Raw genomic sequence first — 26,526 nt, 5'->3', positions numbered from 1 at the left:
AGGCAACCGGTACGGATCTTTTTTTAAACGAATGGAAGTATATTTCTTTATATATATTTGAATGGAAGTGTATATATAAGAACTATACTTCCATTAGTAAAAAAAAAAATCCGTACCCGGTTACCTTCAGATGCATCCCGTGACAATTGTGAGGGTCCTAGAGCAAAACGGAGAACACCATCGTGCTCGTTAGAATCTCCCCTTTCCACAGTGAGGTCTCATTAGTTTGTGTTCGGACACTACCAAATAGAAGGATTTTGATGGGGATTTTTATTTATTGAATTAACTCAACTTAGATTGACGCACCAGTGTGTCAATCGACTCTAGGGGGTTAATTTATTCCTGTACTGATTTCGCTTACAGGTTTTACAGATAGAGGTGTTACCAAGTGAGTGTTTTGCTCAAACATACCTTGGGGATATTTCATACTGCAACCTGTCCATGCTAATTCACAAATTGGTGCAAAAAAATGTGATTAAGCTGTTTGTTAATATATCAAATATGGCTTGATATGACTTGGTCTTTTTTTAAACTCAACATTACAAAAAATAAATTTCACTGTATGAGCCACATTAGTTTATATAATTAGAATTTATATTCTACATTACTGTGGAAATTGTTGCATTACCATACCAGGTAGACATTACGAATATACCCATGAGTTTAGTAGTCAAATTGCCAGGGTAAGAGGTGCCAAGTCTGTCCTATTCATTCTATTTCTATGTGTGCTGCTGTTGCAGGGAAGGGAAGGGGGGGGGTTGCCTAGACAACCTAAGAGTTGTTTGCTACAATGCCTTGCCTGATTTAGCAAGGCGCAACAAAGCTTCGTTACGTTGTTCAATACGCTACCTGACCACTGGCATAATTAACTCATCATCCTGAGTGCTTGTATCAAGTGGAAAGTCAGAAAAAACACCATAAAAACAGACCATCTAGTCACATCTCTCTACCATCTGCACTGGTATCGACAGGACAGAAAAACACTGCTCACTCAATTTCCAGAAGACACTTTCCTATCACACAGGTTCAGGGAAAGTTCAAAAAGCAAATCGTAAAAAGCCATGTGTGACTCACTCTGGCAAGTTTGTTAGGAAAGAAGCATCAGAAAACTATATGTTTTTGGGAGGCATTTACAGTTCTATTTGTACGTCAATCATTGTAATCCATTTTGGGATTGGGGAAGCAGTGGGCTACACTAGGTCCAAATGCTTTCCCAGAGTGATGGATGTCCATTCTTTCCTCTACAATAACCATCGTCTATCCATCACCAGCTGTTCACACACTCCCCGATTGTCCAGCCAGATGGTCAAGGCAAGATGACGTGGACCCTGGGACTCTGGACCCACTAACTCACACACATGCGATGCACACACAAACTCCCACCCAGTGCATGTAGTCCAATCACGGAATGAATGACTCCACGAGACATTGCTGACCATTCTCATGTATAGTGTACATTTCTCTATTGGCCACTCTCTCACTCTGTGGAAGCATCATGTGGACCCAGGTCCTATACAGTGCCTATTGACCAGTCCCTCCAGTGAAGCACACGGTTGGTCAGATGGATATCAGCCTAGTAGGTGCCCATAATGGTACTCTATTGCCTGATAGGAGACTCTGGCCAAAAGTAGTGCACCAACTATATGGGTTAGCAAGTTCACTGTCGAACCACTTCTCACATTTGCTTCAGCCATTCTCACATGCACACAGAGAGGGAGTGAGAATGAGAGAGAGGGAGTGAGAGAGAAAGAATGAGAGAGGGAGTGAGAGAGAGAGGGAGTGAGAGAGAAAGAATGAGAGAGGGAGTGAGAGAGAGAGGGAGTGAGAGAGCGAATGAGAGAGGGGGAGTGAATATGAGAGAGGGGGAGTGAGAATGAGAGAGAGGCAGTGAGAATGAGAGAGAGGCAGTGAGAATGAGAGAGAGGCAGTGAGAATGAGAGAGAGGCAGTGAGAATGAGAGAGAGGCAGTGAGAATGAGAGAGGGGGAGTGAATATGAGAGAGAGGCAGTGAGAATGAGAGAGAGGCAGTGAGAATGAGAGAGGGGGAGTGAATATGAGAGAGAGGCAGTGAGAATGAGAGAGAGGCAGTGAGAATGAGAGAGAGGCAGTGAGAATGAGAGAGAGGCAGTGAGAATGAGAGAGAGGCAGTGAGAATGAGAGAGAGGCAGTGAGAATGAGAGAGAGGCAGTGAGAATGAGAGAGAGGCAGTGAGAATGAGAGAGAGGCAGTGAGAATGAGAGAGAGGCAGTGAGAATGAGAGAGAGGCAGTGAGAATGAGAGAGAGGCAGTGAGAATGAGAGCGAGGCAGTGAGAATGAGAGCGAGGCAGTGAGAATGAGAGCGAGGCAGTGAGAATGAGAGCGAGGCAGTGAGAATGAGAGCGAGGCAGTGAGATTGAGAGCGAGGCAGTGAGATTGAGAGCGAGGCAGTGAGATTGAGAGCGAGGCAGTGAGATTGAGAGCGAGGCAGTGAGATTGAGAGCGAGGCAGTGAGATTGAGAGCGAGGCAGTGAGATTGAGAGAGAGGCAGTGAGAATGAGAAAGAGGCAGAGTGAGAAGAAAAAAAGAGAGAAAAGACAAGAGACAGTGAGAGAATCTGAACAATGGTGTCAAAGCAGAGAACACTGGCCCAGTGATGAATGGTGGCTCTCAACAATCAATGCTTTTGAGTGGCCAGGAGCTCTGCTGTGGCAGTGCCAGGGTCTAGTGCCCGCTGTACCAGCTAGTGGTAGCCCCAGCCACCGAGACAAATGCCTGAGCCATCAGCCTCTTTTATATACGGCCTGACATAAGGCACAGCGAACGACTGTAGCTAAATGCACATAGGGAGACAATACACATGCACACAGATGTACAGTAAATAGATGATCTACTTCTACTGATGAAAAAAATGCTTGAGATAGCTAATCTACCATATAGCTGTACAAAGATAGACAGATTACATATTTTGTATTTGTTCCCAATAAAGGCATGAAGTATAAATTATTCCTGCCAAATAGACATTGGACTAAGAAAGAAAATATATTCTGTAGGTACAACAAAGACCATATAAAGCACACAGCCAAAAGGAATCCTTATCATTTAAATGGTTTTATATCCAATTCAACAGTTCTTCCATTTCAAAATAATAATGTCACAAAATAAATGGAAACGTGTTAACAGATTATTAACTGACCTTTCCCCTGTGGTTGGAACTGAAAATAAAATGTAATTACAGTTATTATTTCCTTTATCTACAGTTTGAGGTGAAACACAATGGATGTCTAGGAGCCAGATATTATGTCCAACACATTTGGAGGTAAAAAAAACAAAAACACTTACCTTAGAAAACAGACAGCCTGATTAAAGGCCCAGTAGAGCTGAGCAATTTACCGGAATATCGTTTTTTAAATTAAATTTTTTAACTAATTGACCTATAAAATCGGTTCAATTATTTGAACTCCATTTCATTCCGTTTTTTTCAGTAAGCTCAATGCGCACTTTGCACTGTTTCTCTAGAGATAAATCAGATCCAGCCTGAACTGTGCAATGTAGTAGGGAGTTGTAGTTTCCAACAGGTCAATATTCAACATAGTTTAGTGCATAAAACATGGTAAATAACTACAATGACTTGAATCCATTGCGCATCCACCTGTCCGGTTTGTGTGTCTTTTACACCTGCTATGGAAGAGGCAAAAGAACGTGCAATTACGAGGGGATTCTAGAGCAGCTGATGCTTCGTGATGCATCTCTACCTGAAAGGACATGGTCTAAGTGATTGATAGATGGTATTCGAATGTATGCCGTATTTACTTTAAAGAGCTACAAAGTAGAGATTTTCTAAGTGAATAAATTATGGTTAATAAGTGATAAGCAGTAATGGGCAGTCACTACTATCATGTATTAATTGTTTGATTCTGTGTTGTTACAGCATTCAAACCACATAATCGAAAACGAAATCCATGATTATTTTTTACAAATCGAACAGAAACCGAACAGACCTCAAAAAGCTCAACACTAAGGCCCAGTGCAGTCAAAAATGTAATTTTCCTGTGTTTACATTTCCACACTATGAGGTTGGAACAACACAGTGAAATTGTGAACATGATGATAATGCATTTTCAGTGTAAGAGCTGTTTGAAAAGACCCCCTGAAATCATGAAACCACCATGATACACAATAGTTAAAAAAAATAAAAAAAATGAATTGTTTGATTTTACCCTTATTTTAGGATAAAATAACGGAGAACACATTCTCATTTACAGCAAAGACATGGGGAATAGTTACAGGAGAGAGGATGGGGGGGATGAATGCACATTGCAGTGTCTGGAACTCTATTGTAGGGATTCGACACCATTCATCCATGGGAAATTCCATAATATGGGGTTTTGTTGATGGTGGTGGAAACCGCCGTCTCAGGCGTCGCTCCAGAATCTCCCATAAAGTGTTCAATTGGGTTGAGATCTGGTGACTGAGATGGCCAAGGCATATGGCTTACATCGTTTCCATGCTCATCAAACCATTCAGTGACCACCACTCGTGCCCTGTGGGGGCATTGGCATCCTATGGGGGGGGACATAGCCATGGTAGTCAAACTAATGGTCTGTCAAGCATTTCTATACATGACCCTAAGCATGATGGGATGTTAATGGATTAATTCACTCAGGAACCACACCTGTGTGGAAGCACCTGCTTTCAATATACTGCACTTTGCATAACTCATTCACTCAAGTGTTTCCATTAAATTGTCAGTTAATGGTAGATATAAAGAGAGAGAGGAACAAAGGACGGGAGAGAGAAAGAGAGCGAGACAAAACTGAGGTATTCTCGCTCAGTCTGTTGTTAAAGTGCAAGCAGCAAACAAACTACTAAAGTACACATTCCTCGCAGTCTTGTCTGATAGACAAGAAAATACAACTTTTAACAGGCCCAGAAGAAAATCAAATTCCCCGGCATGTTGTGATTCACTCTCCATTTTACATCCTGACCCTTGGAGCTTCTCAATGGAGTTAGTAACGAACAGACAAACGAGCAAACGGCGGATGGAGCGAAGGGAGCCAGGTTGAAAAACAGGCAGCACCCACTCATATCCTCTTGTCCTTCAGCCAGAACAGAAGAGCATAGAGCTCTAACACAATCAGCCCTGAGACAGACTAATGCAGTCTGCTGCAGCATAGGCAAGGCAGCAACACACCCATTAGAAAGGCAGAGGACGGGCCAGGTCCCAAATGCAATCAGAACCAAGACGCGAACATGAAATAGGTAATAATTGACTTATGGTGAAATCATGACATTTTCCTGAAAGAGGCAAGACGGTGGAGATCTTGAACAGGATTGGTCGTTCATAAAAATAAAAAAAGGTAGAAGTCTCTTCCTCTCTTTTTTTCCCCTTTAGATTAGTTTTTTTCTCTGTATAATCTTTTATATCCAAGACCTTTAGCAATTCCTTCCAGTTGCGTTTGAATTCAAATTGAATATCTGAATCGAGTCATTTTGAGCCATTTTGACTTTAAAAAGGTTGACTGCTTGAGAACACAGTTATGGTTTCATAATGGCGGTCCCACAAACTTTGGCCACACTTTCCTAAAGAGCAAGTTCAAGTTGATAGAAAAATACACCCACATGGTCTGAAACCTTCTCCAGCATGAGAAAACATTTAACCTGCAAATGGGATGTTCTCAGAGAGCCTAGACAGTGTAAGAGAACCACAGCGACAGCACCACGAGACAGCCTGATTAGAATGTCCCAGTTGCTGTTTGTTTAATTCTATTCCGGGGAAAGGGGAGGGGGGTGGACAGAATGAAAGGCAGGGGAGAGGGTCAGCTAAGGTAGCCAGACAGGTCAGGAGGATCTGGAGCCAGGGCGGACACAGACATACCAAGGGGACTGTGGCTGCAGCCTGAGTGTAGGCCCTGGAGCAGACCAAGGTAATGGAGGCATAATGGCCTTTTAACAGCAGACAATGCTGACCGGGTGTGTTTGCTCGGGACTGGAAAACGAGTGCAAAGTCTGTTAACAGAAAGTGCAGCGTGGATACATTGGAGACCTTTAACGCTCGAGAGGCGATCAGAGCGGTTCGCTGATGACAACTCAAACAGAACAGACCACTAAGCAGGCTCTCATAAACCACTTTAACCGTGGCAATTTGGTGGGAAATTCCATATTTTTTTTATACAGTCTGTTCCAAGCAATGGTTTCAGTCAGCGTGCTTACCTCACAGGAAGTTGAGAGCAATAATGAATGTTCTTTCCTCTCTCGAAGTTGACGAGAGTTCTAGAAAGAGGTATTTGACAAAATAACAGCGTGCTAACAGCCTGTTAAGAATGGTTTAATATGAACAACGCCTGATAAAATAGCACACAGTAAAAGAGCCTGGACTACAGACTGACTCGAGATCAGCATCCACCAACCCTGAATGTTTACATACCTGTTGCATCGTGCCCTAATAGAAGCCCACACTTCTAAGAATAATAATAAACAACAACAGTAATAATAATTTATCTCATTGACATAACATCTCAAAAAGAGCGGTCAGTGCAACAGCAACAAAAAAGATCAAGCCTCAAAAGCTCTTCCTCTGTCCTTCGGCCGGTTTTGCTCATCTTAATGTATCAAAAAGCCAATCCAGTGATTTTCTCTATATTCGGTTGCAGCCAGGTGGGTTGTATAAGAACAACTTTGAAATTACATCCCTATAAAATGCTGATTAGGGCTGCAGGGATAATAATTGTATTCGATGTGTCAGGGTAAGTGTCTCTCTTCTTAATGAGATCAACGACTTTCACCTGCATCGGAACTCTCTCAAATCCCTTAACACTTTATAGCAGAACCTGAGCCAGGCTAACGTTCCAGCTAAAGGAAGCGTTTCTCCATTTTCAACTTTGTACAGTATAAACAAAAGGGTATCATCCCCACCTAATCCCTTCTGCCACCTCATGCACCACCTTCATAAAATCATCATTTGTCAACTGGCGTACCTTGCCGAACGTCACCAGTGACCATTTTGTGCCTTCTAAAATAGGTTTCCCTCTATCTCAGAATCAGCAAGGTACACCGACAGACAAACATTTATGTTTAATAAATGACAAGTTGTGTATAGGTTGTTTGCATGTTATTCCTGGATCAGGTGATATTATATCTGATCTCGCCAGGTTAAAAACAGGGTTTCCTTTAGGTGGGGGTTTGAAACAACTGATTTTCAATTGGAGAGCCTAGGACCACTCAGCATTGATCAATGGCAAGTGTTTAACCCGTGGGACATGGATTGGCTGCAGGAGGAAATCTAGTTATGGATCAATCTAAATGCTCTGCACTGTGACATCCACTGCTGATAACAAGGTGCATTATTGAGGATGAAGGAATACCTGCCCGTAACGGCACACAGACTCACCCGCATGCAGACGCACAAAATGTACACATGTAAGCAAGAACGTGCACGCACACGCACACACACAAACACACACTCACACACACACACTAGACCAGTCAATAATCCCAGTTACATGCTACATCTCATGCTTCTTGACCTGTAGTTAACCTTGTTCCCCAACCGTGAATACCTCCCTCTGTCCATTACCTCTCCTCCACACACCCCGACCAGATCACTCCATCGTGCAAACAGGCTGAGAGACGCAGAGAAAATGTATTTTCTATTGATCTGGTGCTCATGGTAACCAAGGCACACTGAGCTTTCATCTCTTGTTCTGCTACTTGGGGGCACTCTACCTTCCCCCTGTCCCCCTTCCATACCCCCTCTCTCAGTCTCCCCGCTTTCTTGCTCTTCCTTCCCTCATTCCTAGCCCCTCGCTCTCTTCCCTCCCTCGGTCTCCCTGCCCCATCTCTCCTCCCTCTCTAACGTACAGATCTCTCTTACCCGATTCTCTTTCAGTGTTCTCTACCTTTCCTCTCTCCCCTCCCTCCCTTATCTTCCCTTCCCTCTCTCAATGCAGAAGTGACGAAAGTCCTAAGGCCTTCCTTTGCTCTGTGCCACATGACAAGCACTAGGGTCATCATTACCATTAAGGAATAACAGGCAGCGTCCTTCTCTGTCCCCTGCCTCCTTCACACTGCTCCCCATTAATTAGTGTCGTCTTTGTGTCTCCATGTGCCTCCATGTCTATAGTGATCAGAGGCAGTGGTGCGCCACAGGGGTCGGCAATGAGCTGCTCGTTTGTTGTTCGGCTCCCAGTCGATACTGTGTTCCAGGGTTGTGCTCATGTGCAGGATCACAAAGAACATTACTCCAACGCCCCGGGTGCAACAGCCAGACCTCAGCTCTTTTAATCAGAACTGATATAGGTGAAAAGGGGAGAGAATGACCGTTTGCTGTTCAATCCACAGAGTCTCTGGTGTGGCTGAGGCTTTTGATTTAGGATCGGTGAGATTATCAATTAGATGTTGATATTTCATATGAATGTGTCTGGTTAAGCTTATGCTCAAATACGTCGTAGATACCTTACATTTGCATTGTTGCTTTGATTGTTAGGCGCAGCCATTGTATTAGGGATAAAAGGGGTTCCAACAAAGTGTTAACAAATCTAAATATATCTTATATTTGAGATTGTTCAAAATAGCCATTATTTTACCTTGATGACAGCTTTGCACACTGTTGGTATTCTCTCAACCACCTTCATGAGGTAGTGACCTGGACTGCATTTCAATGAACAGGTGTGCATTAAAAGTTAATTTGGGGAATTTCTTCCTTCTTAATGCGTTTGAGCCATTCAGTTGTGTTGTGACAAGGTAGAGGTGGTATACAGAAGACAGCCCTATTTGGAAAAAGATCAAGTCCATATTATGGCAAGAACAGCTCAAGCAAACAAAGAGAAAATGACAGACAAATCATTACTTTAAGACAGGAAAGTCAGTCAATCCGGAAAATGTCAAGAACTTTGAAAGTTTATTCTAGTGCAGTCGCAAAAACAATCGCTATGATGAAACTGGCACAACTGGACGGCTACAGATAAAGAAGGCCCAGCGTTACCTCTGCTGCAGAGGATAATACAAATGTAACCTTTATTTAACTAGGCAAGTCAGTTAAGAACAAATTCTTATTTACAATGACGCCCTACACCGACTAAACCCGGACGAAACTGGGCCAATTGTGCGCCGTCCTATGGTACTCCCAATCACGGCCGGGTGTGATACAGCTTGAATCGAAACAGGGTGTCTGTAGTGATGCCTCTAGCCCTGAGATGCAGTGCCTTAGACCACTGCGCCACTCGGGAGCCAAAGTAAGGATACTTTGGCTCCCGCTCTCTCTGAATGACCTTCTTGATCCAAATCAGTCAGGTTTCAAGACTAGTCATTCAACTGAGACTGCTCTTCTCTGTATCACGGAGGCGCTCCGCACTGCTAAAGCTAACTCTCTCTCCTCTGCTCTCATCCTTCTAGACCTATCGGCTGCCTTCAATACTGTGAACCATCAGATCCTCCTCTCCACCCTCTCCGAGTTGGGCATCTCCGGCGCGGCCCACACTTGGATTGCGTCCTACCTGACAGGTCGCTCCTACCAGGTGGCGTGGCGAGAATCTGTCTCCTCACCACGCGCTCTCACCACTGGTGTCCCCCAGGGCTCTGTTCTAGGCCCTCTCCTATTCTCGCTATACACCAAGTCACTTGGCTCTGTCATAACCTCACATGGTCTCTCCTATCATTGCTATGCAGACGACACACAATTAATCTTCTCCTTTCCCCCTTCTGATGACCAGGTGGCGAATCGCATCTCTGCATGTCTGGCAGACATATCAGTGTGGATGACGGATCACCACCTCAAGCTGAACCTCGGCAAGACGGAGCTGCTCTTCCTCCCGGGGAAGGACTGCCCGTTCCATGATCTCGATATCACGGTTGACAACTCCATTGTGTCCTCCTCCCAGAGCGCTAAGAACCTTGGCGTGATCCTGGACAACACCCTGTCGTTCTCAACTAACATCAAGGCGGTGGCCCGTTCCTGTAGGTTCATGCTCTACAACATCCGCAGAGTACGACCCTGTCTCACACAGGAAGCGGCGCAGGTCCTAATCCAGGCACTTGTCATCTCCCGTCTGGATTACTGCAACTCGCTGTTGGCTGGGCTCCCTGCCTGTGCCATTAAACCCCTACAACTCATCCAGAACGCCGCAGCCCGTCTGGTGTTCAACCTTCCCAAGTTCTCTCACGTCACCCCGCTCCTCCGCTCTCTCCACTGGCTTCCAGTTGAAGCTCGCGTCCTCTACAAGACCATGGTGCTTGCCTACGGAGCTGTGAGGGGAACGGCACCTCAGTACCTCCAGGCTCTGATCAGGCCCTACACCCAAACAAGGGCACTGCGTTCATCCACCTCTGGCCTGCTCGCCTCCCTACCACTGAGGAAGTACAGTTCCCGCTCAGCCCAGTCAAAACTGTTCGCTGCTCTGGCCCCCCAATGATGGAACAAACTCCCTCACGACGCCAGGACAGCGGAGTCAATCACCACCTTCCGGAGACACCTGAAACCCCACCTCTTTAAGGAATACCTAGGATAGGATAAAGTAATCCTTCTCACCCCCTCCTCCTTTAAGATTTAGATGCACTATTGTAAAGTGACTGTTCCACTGGATGTCATAAGGTGAATGCACCAATTTGTAAGTCGCTCTGGATAAGAGCATCTGCTAAATGACTTAAATGTAAATGAGTTACCAGCCTCAGAAACTGCACCCCAAATAAAAATAAGTTCAAGTAACAGACACGCCTCAGCATCAACTGTTCAGAGGAGACTACGTGAATCAGGCCTTCGTGGTCTAATTGCTCGAAAGAAACCACAACTAAAAGACACCAATAAGAAGAAGATACTTGCTTGGACCAAGAAACATGAGCAATGGACATTAGATCGGTGGAAATCTGTCCTTTGGTCTGATCAGTCCAAATTGGAGATTTTTGGTTGCAACCGCCGTGTCTTGTAGGTGAACGGATGATCTCCATGTGTGGTTCCCACCATGAAGCATGGAGAAGGAGCTGTGATGGTGCTTTGCTGGTAACACTGTCAGTGATCCATTTAGAATTCAAGGCACACATAACCAGCATGGCTACCACATTATTCTGCAGCGATACGCCATCACATCCTGTTTGCGCTTAGTGAGGCTATCATTTGTTTTTCAACAGGACAATGACCCAACACACCTCCAGGCTGTGAAAGGGCTATTTGTCCAAGAAGGAGAGTGATGGGGTGATGCAGCAGATGACCTGGCCTCCACAATCACCTGAGCTCATCCAAATTGAGGTAGCTTGGGATGAGTTGGATCACAGAGCGAAGGAAAAGCAGCCAAAAAGTGCTCAGCATATATGGGAAATCCTTCAAGTATTCCAGGTGAAGCTGGTTGAGAGAATACCAAGAGTGTGTAAAGCTGTCAGAGGAAAAGGGTGGCTACTTTACAGAATCTAACATATATTTTAATTTGTTTAAAAAAATGTACTACATGATTCCATGTGTTATCTCAGAGTTTTGATGTCTTCACTATTATTATACAATGTAGAAAATAGTAAAAATAAAGAAAAATAAGTAGGTGTCCAAACTTGACTGGTAATGTATGTCCAAATAATTTGATTTAGAACACTTCATGGGAAACCTCAACTGCATGTAAAATATGAAACTAACTAACATCAGCATTTCTAAAGTGCACCGTTTGCCTCCTTACTGGTAGCCATCACCACCACTGTAGAGAAATCAGTGTGGTCAACCAGCTAGGACTCTCAGTCAGCTTTCTGTGGCTCTGCTAGAACACAATGGATTCTGCCCTCACCTGTTAGGTTGGAGTACTACAGTTAGGGCACAATCATCTTTTTATACATTTCTTGTATTCCTACATTTCTTATTTTGTCGAGTCATACCCTGGGATGCATCCACAGTGAATACAAAATGTGCAAAGCTCTCAATTTAATATTAGATCAGACAGTCCAAGTAGCCTAGAGGAGTAGAGGTAGATGAAACACAACCTCATTTTACAGGTTGACAGTGTGCGGAGGGAGGGAACAGGGGATGTAGCACTCTTTCCATTACCAGGTTGGGTCACACCCATCACCATTAGCAATGAATCCCTGGGCCACGGATACCTTGTCATCACCCGGACCCGGACCCTGAACTGAAAGATACTCCGCATTGAGAGATGGTCTGCATTTGTGTTAAAGAAGCACATTTTTCTTTTTCTTGCCGCTGAAAAAGGTTCACACTGTCTAAATCCTTTAAGGAAACTGCTTGAAGTGGGCCGTTGCTGACTGGTATAGAGTACCAGCAACTCAAATGTTCCACTTTAGTACCAGAAACACATGCAAAATATTGGCACCCTAGAGTACCGGCACCTATTTTATTCCACTTGAAGCAATGTTTCAGAGATCTTTCGGGTGAGGGGCTTTCAGATCAGGCATTTAGGAAACACCTTTTATTACAACCTTTAAATAATTATGATGCAACAGCATTGTAGCATAGGGGGGGGGGGGGTCTCATTTAATCACGACAACCCTATCCATCGTTTGTAACTGTATGTATTATGGCAGAATTAGCTTTGTGTCTGCTTATGTTCTTCACCAAAAATTACAAAAAACGACAAAAAGAAACTCCTTACCAAAGACCTCGTCTTGTGATTCGGGTTCTGCCATGGTCTCACCAATGGGTGCTGGTTCTATGGTCTGTTCTGCTTCTGCTGACAAAGGCTTTAAGAGAGAGAGAGAGAAAGAGAGAGAGAGAGAGAAGAGAGAGAAAGAGAGAGAAAGAGAGAAAGAGAGAAAGAGAGAAGAGAGAGAAAGAGAGAGAAAGAGAGAAAGAGAGAAGAGAGAGAAGAGAGAAAGAGAGAAAGAGAGAGAGAGAGAGAAAGAGAGAAAGAGAGAGAGAGAGAGAGAGAGAGAGAGAGAGAGAGAGAGAGAGAGAGAGAGAGAGAGAGAGAGAGAGAGAGAGAGAGAGAGAGAGAGAGAGAGAGAGAGAGAGAGAGAGAGAGAGAGAGAGAGAGAGAGAGAGAGAGAGAGAGAGCACAAAACAGAAAGAGGTGAGCGGAGATACCATGGCAACAGAACAGAGGCTTTTCATTATCAGCCACATGGAGCCAAATCTGATATTTGTTTAGAGCCTTACCTGAATTATCGCAAGCACACAAAAGTCAGGCACATTTGCAGAATTTTGGGGACGTACATATTCGCAAAAAAAACACTGCTAAATGCATTAACCTCCCTCTCCTCTAAACACTTACACACCCACACGCCATCACACACACTACTGTTCAGTTGTGCACCGGGGCCTCCCACTCTTTCTATTCTGATTAGAGCCAGTTGTGTTGTTCTGTGAAGGGAGTAGCACATAGTGGTGTACAAGATATTCCATTTCTTGGCAATTTCTCACATGGAATAGCCTTCAATTTTCAGAACAAGAATAGACTGACGAGTTTCAGAAGAAAGGGCTTAGCAAAAGGGTTTTCTAATGATCAATTAGCCTTTTAAAATTATAAACTTGGATTAGCTAACTGAACGTGCCATTTGAACACAGAAGTGATGGTTGCTGATAATGAGCCTCTGTACACCTATATAGATATTCCAAAACAAATCTGCCGTTTCCAGCTACAATAGTCATTTACAACATTAATGTCTACACTGTATTTCTGATCAATTTGATGTTATTTTAATAGACAAAAAAAGTGTTTTTCTTTCAAAAACAAGGACCTTTCTAAGTGACCCCAAAACATTAAGAACACCTTCCTAATATTGAGTTGCACATCCCACTTTTGCCCTCAGAACAGCCTCAATTCATCGGGGCGTGGACTCTACAAGGTGTCGAAAGCACTCCACAGGGATGCTGGATGATGTTGACTCCAATGCTTCCCACAGTTGTGTCAAGTTGGCTGGCACCTACTACTATACCCCGTTCAAAGGCCCTTAAATATTGTGTCTTGCCCATTCACCCTCTGAATGGCACAAATACACAATCAATGTCTCAATTGTCTCAAAGCTTAAAAATCCTTATTTAACCGGTCTCCTCCCTTTCATCTACACTGATTGAAGTGGATTTAACAAGTGGCATCAATGAGGGAACAGAAATAGCGTTCACCTGGATTCACCTGGTAAGTCGACGTCATGGAAAGAGCAGGTGTCCTTAATGTTTTGTACACTCAGTGTAAATGCGCACACAAAACACAAAAACTCACGTGCAAACACACACAAGCGCACATGCACAAACGTCAACAACAAATATACATTAGAAATATAGAAAATTGTCCGTCTAAAGAAGCTGTTTCCGGGAACCAAGCTCATGGTGTGTTCAAGATATTATGGTGACTCAGCTGGACTGAAATAGTGTTCTTTTTATATATACCTTGAAGTCAATAGTGTCTTACGCATCCCGTTCCATGAATTCCTATTAAAATGTACCATTCTCTGAGCACTAGTTGTACATTAACTTTACAATATACTGTATTAATTTCCCATTACTCACCATTCGAAACATTTTGAAATCCCCTTTCCAGTCACCCGTCCCCCCCCCCCCATCTCCTCCCAAAAAGATAACACCCCTCCTCGCTTCTTGGACTGCTTTTTATCACAAACCGTGGAGGACTTTGAAAACTATTTTATTTCTACAAAGTGGGCTATGCAGCCACATGAGCGGCGGCCTAGCCTTCTTGTCACCATCCGCAGGCAGATTCTAACGACGTGACTTTGCACCTGCTTATCATAATAGAGGGATAATATTTCCATCTTGTTGAGAAGAGCATCCCAGGGGGAGAGGACAGATGGAGGGTAGCAGCACAGCAGTATGGGCCCCTGGGGCTTCGCTGCCTCTGCTACACAGCACGAGATAAGACCAGCCACTCGCACCACAATGGCGGGGGAATACAATTCACCTTTTTGAGGAGGGCTGAGGCGGAGGTTAATGCTAAATCTAGCAGCATAATACCTACTCTTGCTGCAGAAACAGGTCGACTGGGAGAGAATGCAATCTCAACCGGAATCTGTCTGTTCTCTATATTCAAAGAGGTTCTTCATATGATGCATGCCAATCTATGTCTCCAAGGTTAGGCCTATCAGTCTGATATTTCTTGAAATGCTACCTTTTGAAAATGTCTTTATCTAATATCAATTGGATGGGCTTTCGAATGGATGTATATAAAAGATGAGCTGGTTCTCCTTTTTTCCATTTGTAGTTTCCGAAAGCTTTCTAAGCTCTTATAGTCTGGGGGGGGATTTGGAGTGTAGTGATTGGAACCTCTCATGACTTGGAGAAATGTCTTAGAGAGTCAAAGGTCACGGTCTTATCCGTTTCCTCTCTGATAGCTGTGCCCTTAAGCGTGTGTGTTCATCCCCGAGAGGAATGGTGAACGGGGACTTGGAGACTCCATCCAACAGATTTCTTCTCAAACAGCAGGATGTGCTCACACTGCAAATGTTCACAATAAACGCACAGACCTACTCACATTAAGTATGATTGCTCAATAGACTTATTTCAAACCACCTGCAACCAAACTAGTGTATAGGGTAATTAGCCAAACGTCTTAAGCACCCATGACATGGCAAGTAATGTGGCCACCTAGGAATTTGACATTGTTCTTAAAACAAGAAAACAACAATACTCTATTCCCAAGGGATACTTATAGCCTATAGCTCATCAATACCAAACGAAAAGCCTGCCCTCGACGAAAAGGATGTAGTCTTACTGAGGGATCGTACAACTTCTAAATCCGCATCCCGATAAATATATTTCAAACAGAGAGTAAAGCAATATTGCTGGCCACAGATATAAAAATCAGTGTCAGGAAATAGACAAAGAAGGATCACATTGAGCTTAAACTATAAGGATGTTTTATCAGAGTACCAACATGCAATTACTTGAGATCAGGGAAAATGACAGCCCTCAGCGAATTGACAATTTAATATTACAATTAATAATTATACAAAGAGCTGGTAATTTAACAGCATGTATCCCACTTTAATTATGCACAAAACAAATTAGTGTTCAAAAGTATATTCATGCACAAAATGTAATAGGATAAAATGTCAGTGGTGCTGTGACATTAATGGTGAAAACAAGTATCAGCATCAAACAACACTCATCTGTACAACTGCAAGGCACCCTAGTCTCATGAATATTACCTAGTCAAAGACTTTCTGCTGTGCTTGTCTGCTGTGTTCGACAGGTCGTCATTGCAAATAAGAATCCGTTCTTCTCTGTAAAAAATTAAAGTTAAATACAAAATAAATATATCTGCTGCATTTGTCCCTGCGTAGGTCTCCAAAGGTGGAATGTATTTGCGTTCTAGCAGTAATATCCGGAGATACTCGCTTTACCTTAAAGGAATGTTGTGGGGTGTTTTACTTCCTTGTTTCGGAGAGCAGTGAACATGAATGTTACTATGGGGAATGATTGCGTAACATGGGGGAGAGCAAGTACAGGAAGGGTAGCGTTTCTGCGGCTACCCAAGCATGAACAAACAGGTTTGGAACAAATGAGAAGGAGCAATTTACAACCCCCTTAACATTAGGGAAAGATACTGAACAAACCTGGGTTCAATACTATTTGAGATAATTTCAGATACTTTATCTGTGCTCGATTGCACTAACCTGGCTTAATGAACCAATAAAAAAAAGGCCCCAAACTGCAAACCCTGCCCATTTGGCACTCCCAGGCAGGCTAAAGCAAACACTCAAAGTATTTGAAACCTTTCAAATAGTATTTCAACCCATATCTGCTACTAAACACAATTCCAGTCAGGCAGGAACATGAGTGTGTAAGTTACAGTACAACACAAAAATAAACTCCTCTCAGGGCAGGGATGCGTGGACAATAGCCTAACTTCAGGATCACTAACTGAGCCTCAGGCTCCCTCCACTGGAGACTGGATTTACACGCTGCTTCTCCTCTTAATCCACAATGCATTTACTCAATACAACATGACTCTCTTGAAACCGAGAAAAAGCCAATAAGGTGGCTTTCAAGATGGCAGAACGTGCTCAACAGCTCTGAAAGTTGGACATGGATTAGGGTCTCCACAACAGTTCACAATGCAGGCTTATCAGACAGGAGATTGGATTCTACCACAGGCCTGATAATGCATTACATTTTCCTCAGACACAACCACGTCTCCCAAATCGGCTTTGTGAGGATGGATAAATAGTCCTATCCCCGATGTACGTGTGTCTCAGTGTATGCATAAGGCCTTATAGCCAGCACCATAATGGTTGACTTGGAATCAATGTTGTGTGTGTCTGTGTGTGTGTGTGTGTATGTGGGGGGGGGATATATCAGCTGTGATACAAAAATATTACAACTCAATATACAGAACATTAGGAACACCTGATCTTTCCATGCCATAGACTGACCAGGTGAAAGTGTTGATCTCTTTATATTTAAGTGCCTTTGAACAGGGTATGGTAGTAGGTGTCAGGCGCCCCAGTTTGAGTGTGTCACCACCCAAAGGATATCCAGCATTGGATATCCAATGGGAAGCATTGGATTCAACATGTGACCTCCACTGACTTCTCGAAACATGATGTGGTCCTCTTGCTTCCACTCAGCACTGTCACAATGCTGTGTTGATAAAACACCAAGTCGACGCTCTGATTAATGCGAAGATGACACTGCCAGAGAGAAAGACCGCCGTCAAATGAGCATGCATAATACTAAATGCATACTACTAAATCACATGAGTGTAATACTCTAAATGTATTGTTTATATTGAATACTTTTTGTGTTTAGTCCATCCACTCCACTGAAAATGTCATTAAAGACGCTAATTCTATTGTGCCATTCATTTTTAGCTAGGTTTCCATCCAATTGACAGATTATCATGTGAATATTCAAAAATCTGTACAAATAAAATACGCGCATATTCCCACCAGAGATGTGTTTCCATCAAATTAACCTGTTGTGGCTAAAAAGTCTGTGCGTGATGACAGAGTCCACATAAAAATAACTTTTGCTGTTAAATCCCCATGTACTGAATAAAAATACAAGTTAAATGGGTTTCCATCGCATTTTCAACTCTACTGACGGTTGTCTCACTAACAATGTGTTGCACAGCGAATGTGCCCCCTCTGGTACTGGCACGTACACCTCAGCCAACAGCTTGCAGATACATAGACTACTTGCGGGCACAGCCTACATGATGAGATTTTCATGAACAAAATAGCAAGATTTGAATTTGTCAAATGGCAACCAAGCGTCGATCATCATGTACCCAGAATAAGACCATCTAAATGTATTGGAAATGAGCATCAAGGTCACATGGTGAAGTTCAACGTAACTTATTTCATCTGTAGCCTAGTAATCTGCATGCTTTAGTAATGGGAGGACCACACAACATGTCATCGAGTGACTCCAAGTTTACTTCAATATGATAGTTATTATAGAAATATTTCTGTAGCTCAGTTGGTAGAGCATGGCGCTTGTAACGCCAGAGTAGTGGGTTCGATTCCGGGAAATACAATGTATGCACACATGACTGTAAGTCGCTTTGGATAAAAGCGTCTGCTAAATGGCATATTATTATTTTATTTATTATTTGCTGTTTCCATTAGGCCTGTCATGACATGTTTTTATTATCCAACGTGTTACTCACATAAAAAGGTTGGACAGAAACCCGGATATTGTCTCTAAGCACATACTGACCGAAGGTAAAACAAAGACAGCAACACAAATACATATTTAAAAATATGACATCAGTCTTTGATTTGACACCTTATCTAGCAGTTGCTAACTCTCTTTATACACTTCCCTCCTCCCCACTCTGGTCTCAGCTCTCTCATAGAGTGTGCCTTGCAGAAACGGGAACCAATTGAAACCTGTATTTGGTTGCCTGCCTTACCACTGTGAGCCTTTCTGGGCTGGGCTCTCCTGTTCTTTTTTCTGGTACCCAGCAGGCCGGCTGAGTCTGACAGAGCCCCATACATCCTCATCAACCCTGGGACAGGTGGCCAGGACAGGCAGGCCCTAGCCTGGGTTTCCCCCATCACTGTCCTGTTGTCTAGGTAAGCCCACGCCAGGAACGTTAAGGCCTCGTTATTCTGTGCTTCTGACACCGTTAAAAAAAGTCCGTCTTCCCTTTTTTTTTCTCCCTCTGTCTTTTCTAATTCCATTATGCGGTGGAGGAGGAGAAGAGTCGGGCAAAAGTTGATTGCAGCCGCAGCTGAATTTTAATGGCGCGCCTATTTTCTCTGCTGTAATTTCAAAATCTGTGACAAATTGACTTCGGCAAGGCGGAGGTTAATTACCTGATGTCGTTAAAGTACATTACTCGCCATTTAAAGCCCCCCTCTTTCCTCCCCACCCACACACCGCAACAGACAGGAACAATAGGTGGGGTGCAATTTCGGGATTCGGAGAGCGAGACACAGAGAAAACAACTCACCTCTTAATCGTCTTTGTTCTGTTCAATTGCGGCAGCATCGCATTCTGCTTTTTTTTCTCAGTAAAGTAGCAGCTCTCAGACCCAACCTGACTGAAAACAGTGGTGTGTTATTGTTAAATGAGCCTCTACTTGTCCTTATCGGTGGACCACACAGCATTGAGGCAGCAACTGTATATGCAAAACACAGGTAAGAGTTCAACAAAAACCATGGAAACACCATGCACCCCTTCCCCGTCGGAGATAGATCCAGAATATCTCTCAGTGCAGCCCGTATAATTAGCCTACATTTATTCATGTGTATTCAACACTATGTTGGGGTACACATCTAAGTATGAGGCTTGTTTGGATGTCAACCTCAATGCATGTTATGTTTCATAATCACCAATTAACGACATTACAGTAAAAAATTACTTCAACTTCCACCACCGATTTCTATTTGGCTAGCTACCACCTTATCCAAGCGAGAGCTAACCATTAGCAAATAAATAAATAAAAACCTGAAAAGGGACAACTTCTAAATATTATGCATCGAAAACAACCAAATATACAGTATATGTCGATCAGATTTTAGTAACCACATTGTGGGCCTGTTAGGACACAAAAATAACTACGGATTGGACAAATATCCACTTTGTTAGATCCGTTTTTTACATTTTATGGCGACGTCCTTATGCCATGATCTCTGACCTTATGTATAGAGCAAATGGAATAACGGCAGATTAAACCTCTTCTGAAAACTGTTTCAGGTAAAGGTCTACCATCTATGAATAGACAAAACACTGAGCATGGACCTCAAAAATATAAAATGTAGGCCTTTAAGTTAGGCTTTTAACCATAGGTCATATGGACAATTCTTGAGATAAACAGGAAACTCAAATGAATCAAACAAAAAGGTGAGAATGTTTTTATCTTGCGTGTTGTATTCACTACCTACAGTACAAAGCCACCCAAGGCCTTACAGACATCAAGCCATAGAAATAGAATAATTACTATTTTCTTTCTATGAGTCAAGCAACGTCAGAGCCAAAGGTTTTATCTTCATGTTTATAAAACAACACGCCAGCCTATAGGCTAAGATGAATGACTTCATACACAGTAGACATCAACACTGATATAATGTCCAGTGTCTTTGAGAGCAAAAGTGTTTGACACGGTCCCATTTTTGATTAGGTGTGTTATACAGCCAACGGTTAGAAGTTAAAATGGCTACGTCAAACAAATGTCATCCATCAGCGAACACAAAGGCTCTCTAAGGCTTTGGCTTAATCCGGTTTATTCTACTGAGTGGACAGGACAAACCACAGAGGGCTAACCAGCATCAGAATGACCACCCAAACACTAGGGCATGGAATTGCCAGGATCTCACAACACGACATTATCACGTTACTTAGGTGTCGATATGGTACAGTATGTATTGCCATTCTATATGGTTCACAATTATATATGTTTTATTTTAATTTTACATTTATTTAAGCAGGTCGGCCAGTTGAGAACAAGTTCTCAGTTACAACTGTGATCTGGCCAAGATCAAGCAAAGCAGAGCGACAAACAACACAAACAACACATGGGATAAACAAACGTACAGTCAATAACACAATAGAAAAGTATATATACAGTGTGTGCAAATGTAGTAAGATTAGGGAGGTAAGGCAATAAATAGGCCATAGTGGTGAAATAATTGGAGTGATAGATGTGCAGAAGATGAATGTGCAAGTAGAGATACTGGGGTGCAAAGGAGCAAAAAATAAATAACAATATGGGGATGAGGTAGTTGGGTGGGATATTTACAGATGGGCTGTGTACAGGTGCAATGATCAGTAAGCTGCTCTGACAGCTGATGCTTAAAGTTAGTGAGGGAGATAAGACTCCAGATTCAGTGATTTTTGCAATTCATTCCAGTCATTGGCAGCAGAGAACTGGAAGGAAAGGCGGACATGGTAGGAGTTGGCATTGGGGATGACCAGTGAAATATACCTGCTGGAGAGCGTGCTACGGGTGGGTCGAAAGCATTGACCAGGTCGATGAAGACGGATGCACAGTATTGTCTTTTATCGATGGCAGTTATGATATTGTTTAGGACCTTGAGCATGGCTGAGGTGCACCCATGACCAGCTCGGAAACCAGATTGCCTAGCGGAGCAGGTACGGAGGGATCCAAAATGGTCAGTGATCTGTTTGTTCACTTGGCTTTCGAAGACATTAGAAAAGGGAGGATGGGATAGATATAAGTCAGTAACAGTTTGGGTCTAGTGTCTCCCCCTTTGAAGAGGGAAATGACCACCGCAGCTTTCCAATCTTTAGGGATCTCAGACGATACGAAAGAGGTTGAACAGGCTAGTAATAGGGCTTGCAACAATTGCGGTGGATCATTTTAGAAAGAGAGGGTCCAGATTGTCTAGCCCAGCTGATTTGTAGGGGTCGATATTTTGCAGTTCTTTCAGAACATCAGCTTCTGGATTTGGGTGAAGGAGAAATAGGGGAGGCATGGGCAAGTTGTTGTGGGGGGTGCAGAGCTGTTGACCGAGGTAGGGGTAGCCAGGTGGAAAGCATGGCCAACCATAGAAAAATGCTTATTGAAATTCTCGACTATCGTAGATTTATCGGTGGTGACGGTTTTTCCTAGTCTCAGTGCAGTGGGCAGCTGGGAGGAGGCACTCTTATTCTCCATGGACTTTACAGTGTCCCAAAACCTTTTGGAGTTCGTACTACAGAATGAAAAATGTATGTTTGAAAAAGCTAGCCTTTGCTTTCCTAACTGACCGTGTATATTGTTTCCTAACTTCCCTGAAAAAATGTGCATAGCGCGGGGGGCTATTCTGTGCTAATGCAGTCTGCCACAGGATGTTTTTGTGCTGGTCAAGGACAGTCAAGTCTGGGGGAACTAAGGGCTATATGTGTTCTTAGTTCTACATTTTTTGAATGGGGCATGCTTACATTTAAGATGGTGAGGAAAGTACTCCACCCCCATTGGCAGTTCTATCTTGGCGGAAAATGTTGTAGTTGGGGATAGACATTTCAGAATTTTTGGTGGCCTTCCTAAGCCAGGATTCAGACGCGGCTAGGACATCAGGGTTGGTGGAGTGTGCTAAAGCAGTGAATAAAGTAAACTTAGGGAGGAGGCTTCTGATGTTAACATGCATGAAACCAAGGCTTTTACGGTTACAGAAGTCAACAAATGATAGCACCTGGGGAATATGATTGGATCTGGGGCTACAGGTCCTGGGTTAACCTCTACATCACCAGAGGAACAGAGGAGGAGTAGGATGAGGGTACGGCTAAAGGCTATAAGAACTGGTCGTCTAGTGTGTTGAGGACAGAAAATAAAAGGAGCAGATTTCTGGGCATGGTTGAATAGATTAATAATAAATAATAATATATGCCATTTAGCAGACGCTTTTATCCAAAGCGACTTACAGTCATGTGTGCATACATTCTACGTATGGGTGGTCCCGGGGATCGAACCCACTACCCTGGCGTTACAAGCACCATGCTCTACCAACTGAGCTACACAGGACCAGATTCAAGGCATAATGTACAGACAAGGGTATGGTAAGATGTGAGTACAGTAGAGGTAAACCTAGGCGTTGAGTGACAATGTGAGGTTTTGTCTCTGGCGGCACCAGTTAAGCCAGGTGAGGTGTCTGCATGTGTGTGGGGTGGGACAAAAGAGCTATTTAAGGCATTTTGAACAGGACTGAGGGCTCTACAGTGTAATAAAACAATAAGAACTAGCCACGGCAGCAGTAGACAAGGCATAGTGACATTAGAGAGAATGAGCAATCACAGCTGTTGATCAGGAGAGCTAAGACAACGGGTAAATGGTGATGAATGGGCAGAGCGGGTCAGTTAGGTACATACAGGACCTGATTTCGAGGCTGGGGCCGACAGGTAAACATGAGGTACTGTGTTATTGAAACAGTCCAGGGGGCATCAACTATGTAGCCGAGTGATCATAGAGTCAAAAGAGCAGCAATAGGTGAGTCAGGGTGCCGTTCGGTAGTCACTACTACGCTAGGCGAGCAGGGGACACAGCGTTCAGAAAAGCTAGCAGGCCCGGGGCTAGTAGATGGTTCTCTGGCGACATCGTGACAGAATAGCCTGTTGAGACCACATCGGCAGTCCAGTCGTGATGGATCGGCGGGGCTCCGTGTCGACAATAAAAGGTCTAGGCCAATTGGCAAAGGAGGTATTGTAGCCTCAGAATTAGCGGGTATATGGGCCTAGCTCGGGGCTAGCTCCTGATGGAAGTTCCATCATGTATTGCAATTTGATACTGCAATTTAATGTCACAAACATATTGCTCACTATATGTCTGAGGCAGCGTGACAAGAGATTTTTTTCAGTCATGGTAATAAAAATGCTGAAAATGTTGGCTTACCTTTTTAAAGGGAAGATGGAGAAAAAGTTATAGAAGGAGAAACACTGGAGTTCTTGCACAGGAAAAGCTGACTAGCAGTAGCTTAATTTAACCTTCATTCTTTTAGAGAATTCATAATTGGAGTCAGAGTCTATATAATATAGTAAAAAATAATATTGCGACACTCAACTGTATCGATTTATCCCCCCCATCCCTACCAAACACCCCCATTGACTGATTATACTTTTGACGTTTAAAAGCTCTTTAATTTAATCATTAATGTAGGCTCGTTCAACAGAAAAACATGAATTAACTGATGATGGAACTGACAGATTTTTCCCAAAAGGGTAAATGCACCCGTGTTTGAGACGTGATATCAAACATGACATCACTCACTGGGTAGGAAGGTTGAGATGAGTTGGACAGCTGGGCTCTTTGGGTGGGACTGCTGAATAGGCTCTCGTTGACCGTTGGCCCTGAGCTAATAATAGTATGAAATTGACCATAAGCTGATTCATACGAAAAAAAAAAACGAAAATGTAGGCACTCCCTTCTGTAAGTCTCTCTTGATAAGAGCATCTGATAAATGACTAAAATGTCAAATGTAATTCATAATAATCTGCCCGATAGTCCATTCATCCTTACAGAAGGAAATGGGTCACTGATGTTTTTTTCGTCTCTGTGTATTGTGTGAGGTGGGTGGGTGGATGGATGTGGGTGACGCGATGATGAAAGTAGCCGCTGACATTGAATGGCCTAACATAACGCATCAGATATCACCACGGCAACATACAGTGGGGAGAACAAGTATTTGGTACACTGACGATTAGTGAAGAAAAAGAAACGCACACCTATAAAGACGAGGTGCTGGCTAGCGGAGTAGAAACTTGAAAATAAAAGGGAGCCGCACACTCTAGGAGCTCAGATGCAAAAATGTAATACCAATGTTTCGACAGCCAAGCTGTCTTCATCAGGGTTGATTAGTAACACTGACAATTAGTAACATTAGTATTTGATGTATCAAAGACATATGTCATGCAATAAAATGCACATTTTTTACTTAAAAATCATACAATGTGATTTTCTGGATTTTGTTTTAGATTCCGTCTCTCACAGTTGAAGTGTACCTGTGATAAAATGACAGACCTCTACATGCTTTGTAAGTAGGAAAACCTGCAAAATCGGCAGTGTATCAAATACTTGTTCTCCCCACTGTATATGCCTACCAAGAGTGAGAATTTAATTGGTGGGATGTCTAAACGACCATTTGTCAAAAAACGCATTGTGCCATGCAGATACTGCTTTGTCCTTCCCATTTTAATGAACATAACACACAAATGACTCTTCTTGAGTAAGTAACAACACTGTGCCCTCCACAGCTACAGTCATTACAGTTTAATGAGTTCTATTTTATGATTATTTTACGATTTTGAGCGAGCAGTTTAGCTTGCATAGGGGTCCCACCCATGGCAATGACCAGCAAGGAAATGTAATCTTTCTGAGGTGTAACAGGGTAATATTTCAAATGAAATGTGAGTTGGGAATCAGTCCATCACCAGAAGTGTTCTAACAGTCATCAGTGTGTCATTTGAAATGCCTCGTTCTGATTCTGTGACCCGAACAAGAAAGGGTTATGAATCTACTGAAAATGATGAATAAAAAGATACTGTACATCACATCCAACATTAACCTGAAACGGCCTGGTTTTATAACCAGGCTAGCTCCTGAGACCTGTCATAACCTTTCCTCCTCTCCCTGGGTCTCCGGGCTGACCTGCAGAAGTAGCAGGCGAGCTTTGTCATCACTTACTGAAATCCCAGTGTCCTGACCACCCAGGCACACTCTGATGATCGCTAATCAACCACTGCCTGGCAACACCAGTCCGCCACTCTAAGATCTGGCAAGTCGATAAGAAGACTCAGCGGCTCTGAGTCGCAACACTCCCACAGAAAAAAAGAAGAAGCACCTCTCTCAGGACTGGACTGCCCATGAAGAAATCATCTCCCCAGAAGCATGGAGAGAGAGAGAAGTAGCAGGGTAAAAGAGAGTGAGTGATAAAAAAAAAAATGTAGAAGATAGTTCTGTCTATAGCAAGGGTGTCAAGCTCATTTTGCCCTGCGTGCCGCAATCGGACTTCACTAAGGTCTGGAGGTCTGCACTTACAATCTGCACTTACAATTTAGTAGGTGGGGTTTCAGGTGTCTCCGGAAGGTGGTGATTGACTCCAGGACAGCGGAGTCAATCACCACCTTCCGGAGACACCTGAAACCCCACCTCTTTAAGGAATACCTAGGATAGGATAAGTAATCCCTCTCACCCCCCCTTTAAGATTTAGATGCACTATTGTAAAGTGACTGTTCCACTGGATGTCATAAGGTGAATGCACCAATTTGTAAGTCGCTCTGGATAAGAGCGTCTGCTAAATGACTTAAATGTAAATGTAGTATATTTCCTCGCCTTCAAAGGTTATGAACATTTTGGGGGGAATTTTCAATGCTTTTTAGCAAGCTTGACAGGGTGAAAAGTTTATAATTGTAGGTCCATTATCACTTCTATACAGTTTTGAGTTATTTCAATGTTGAATATTTATTTCTATTTTTTAACGAGAACAGATACGTTTATTTACTCACTCAAACCACCGTGGGCCAGATTGAATGGGCTCGGGTCGTATGTTTGGCACACCTGGTCTATAGCTACAGTATAGTGTCAGGTAACTGCTAAAGTAATGGAAACTCTTCAGTAAATGTGGGATAAAAAGTATATTGAAAGCAGGTTTTTCCACACTGGCGAGATTCCTGAGTTAATTAAGCAATAAACATCCCATCATGCTTAGGGTCATAAATAAAAATGCTAAGC

General features: G+C 43.2%; 1 protein-coding gene across 3 annotated transcripts in view; it reads right to left on the bottom strand.

The window, feature by feature from the left end:
- LOC123997536 (myelin basic protein-like) overlaps nt 1-26,526 on the bottom strand; it is a 51,980-nt gene that overhangs the window by 6,948 nt on the left and 18,506 nt on the right. The window contains exons 1-2 of one of the 3 annotated variants that reach the window (XM_046301882.1): nt 19,315-19,373; nt 12,556-12,643 (exon numbers count right to left, since the gene is read on the bottom strand). In XM_046301882.1, coding sequence (XP_046157838.1) covers nt 12,556-12,589 — 34 coding nt within the window. In that variant the 5' untranslated portion in view covers nt 12,590-12,643; nt 19,315-19,373. Of the gene's footprint in view, nt 1-12,555; nt 12,644-16,060; nt 16,142-19,314; nt 19,374-26,526 lie in introns of those variants that run through there. The other 2 variants (XM_046301880.1, XM_046301879.1) reach the window with 2 other exon arrangements.

Source organism: Oncorhynchus gorbuscha, linkage group LG15 (genome assembly GCF_021184085.1).
Source record: "Oncorhynchus gorbuscha isolate QuinsamMale2020 ecotype Even-year linkage group LG15, OgorEven_v1.0, whole genome shotgun sequence".
NCBI classification, from domain to species: Eukaryota; Metazoa; Chordata; class Actinopteri; order Salmoniformes; family Salmonidae; genus Oncorhynchus; species Oncorhynchus gorbuscha.
This window is presented reverse-complemented; position numbering and strand designations above follow the sequence as displayed.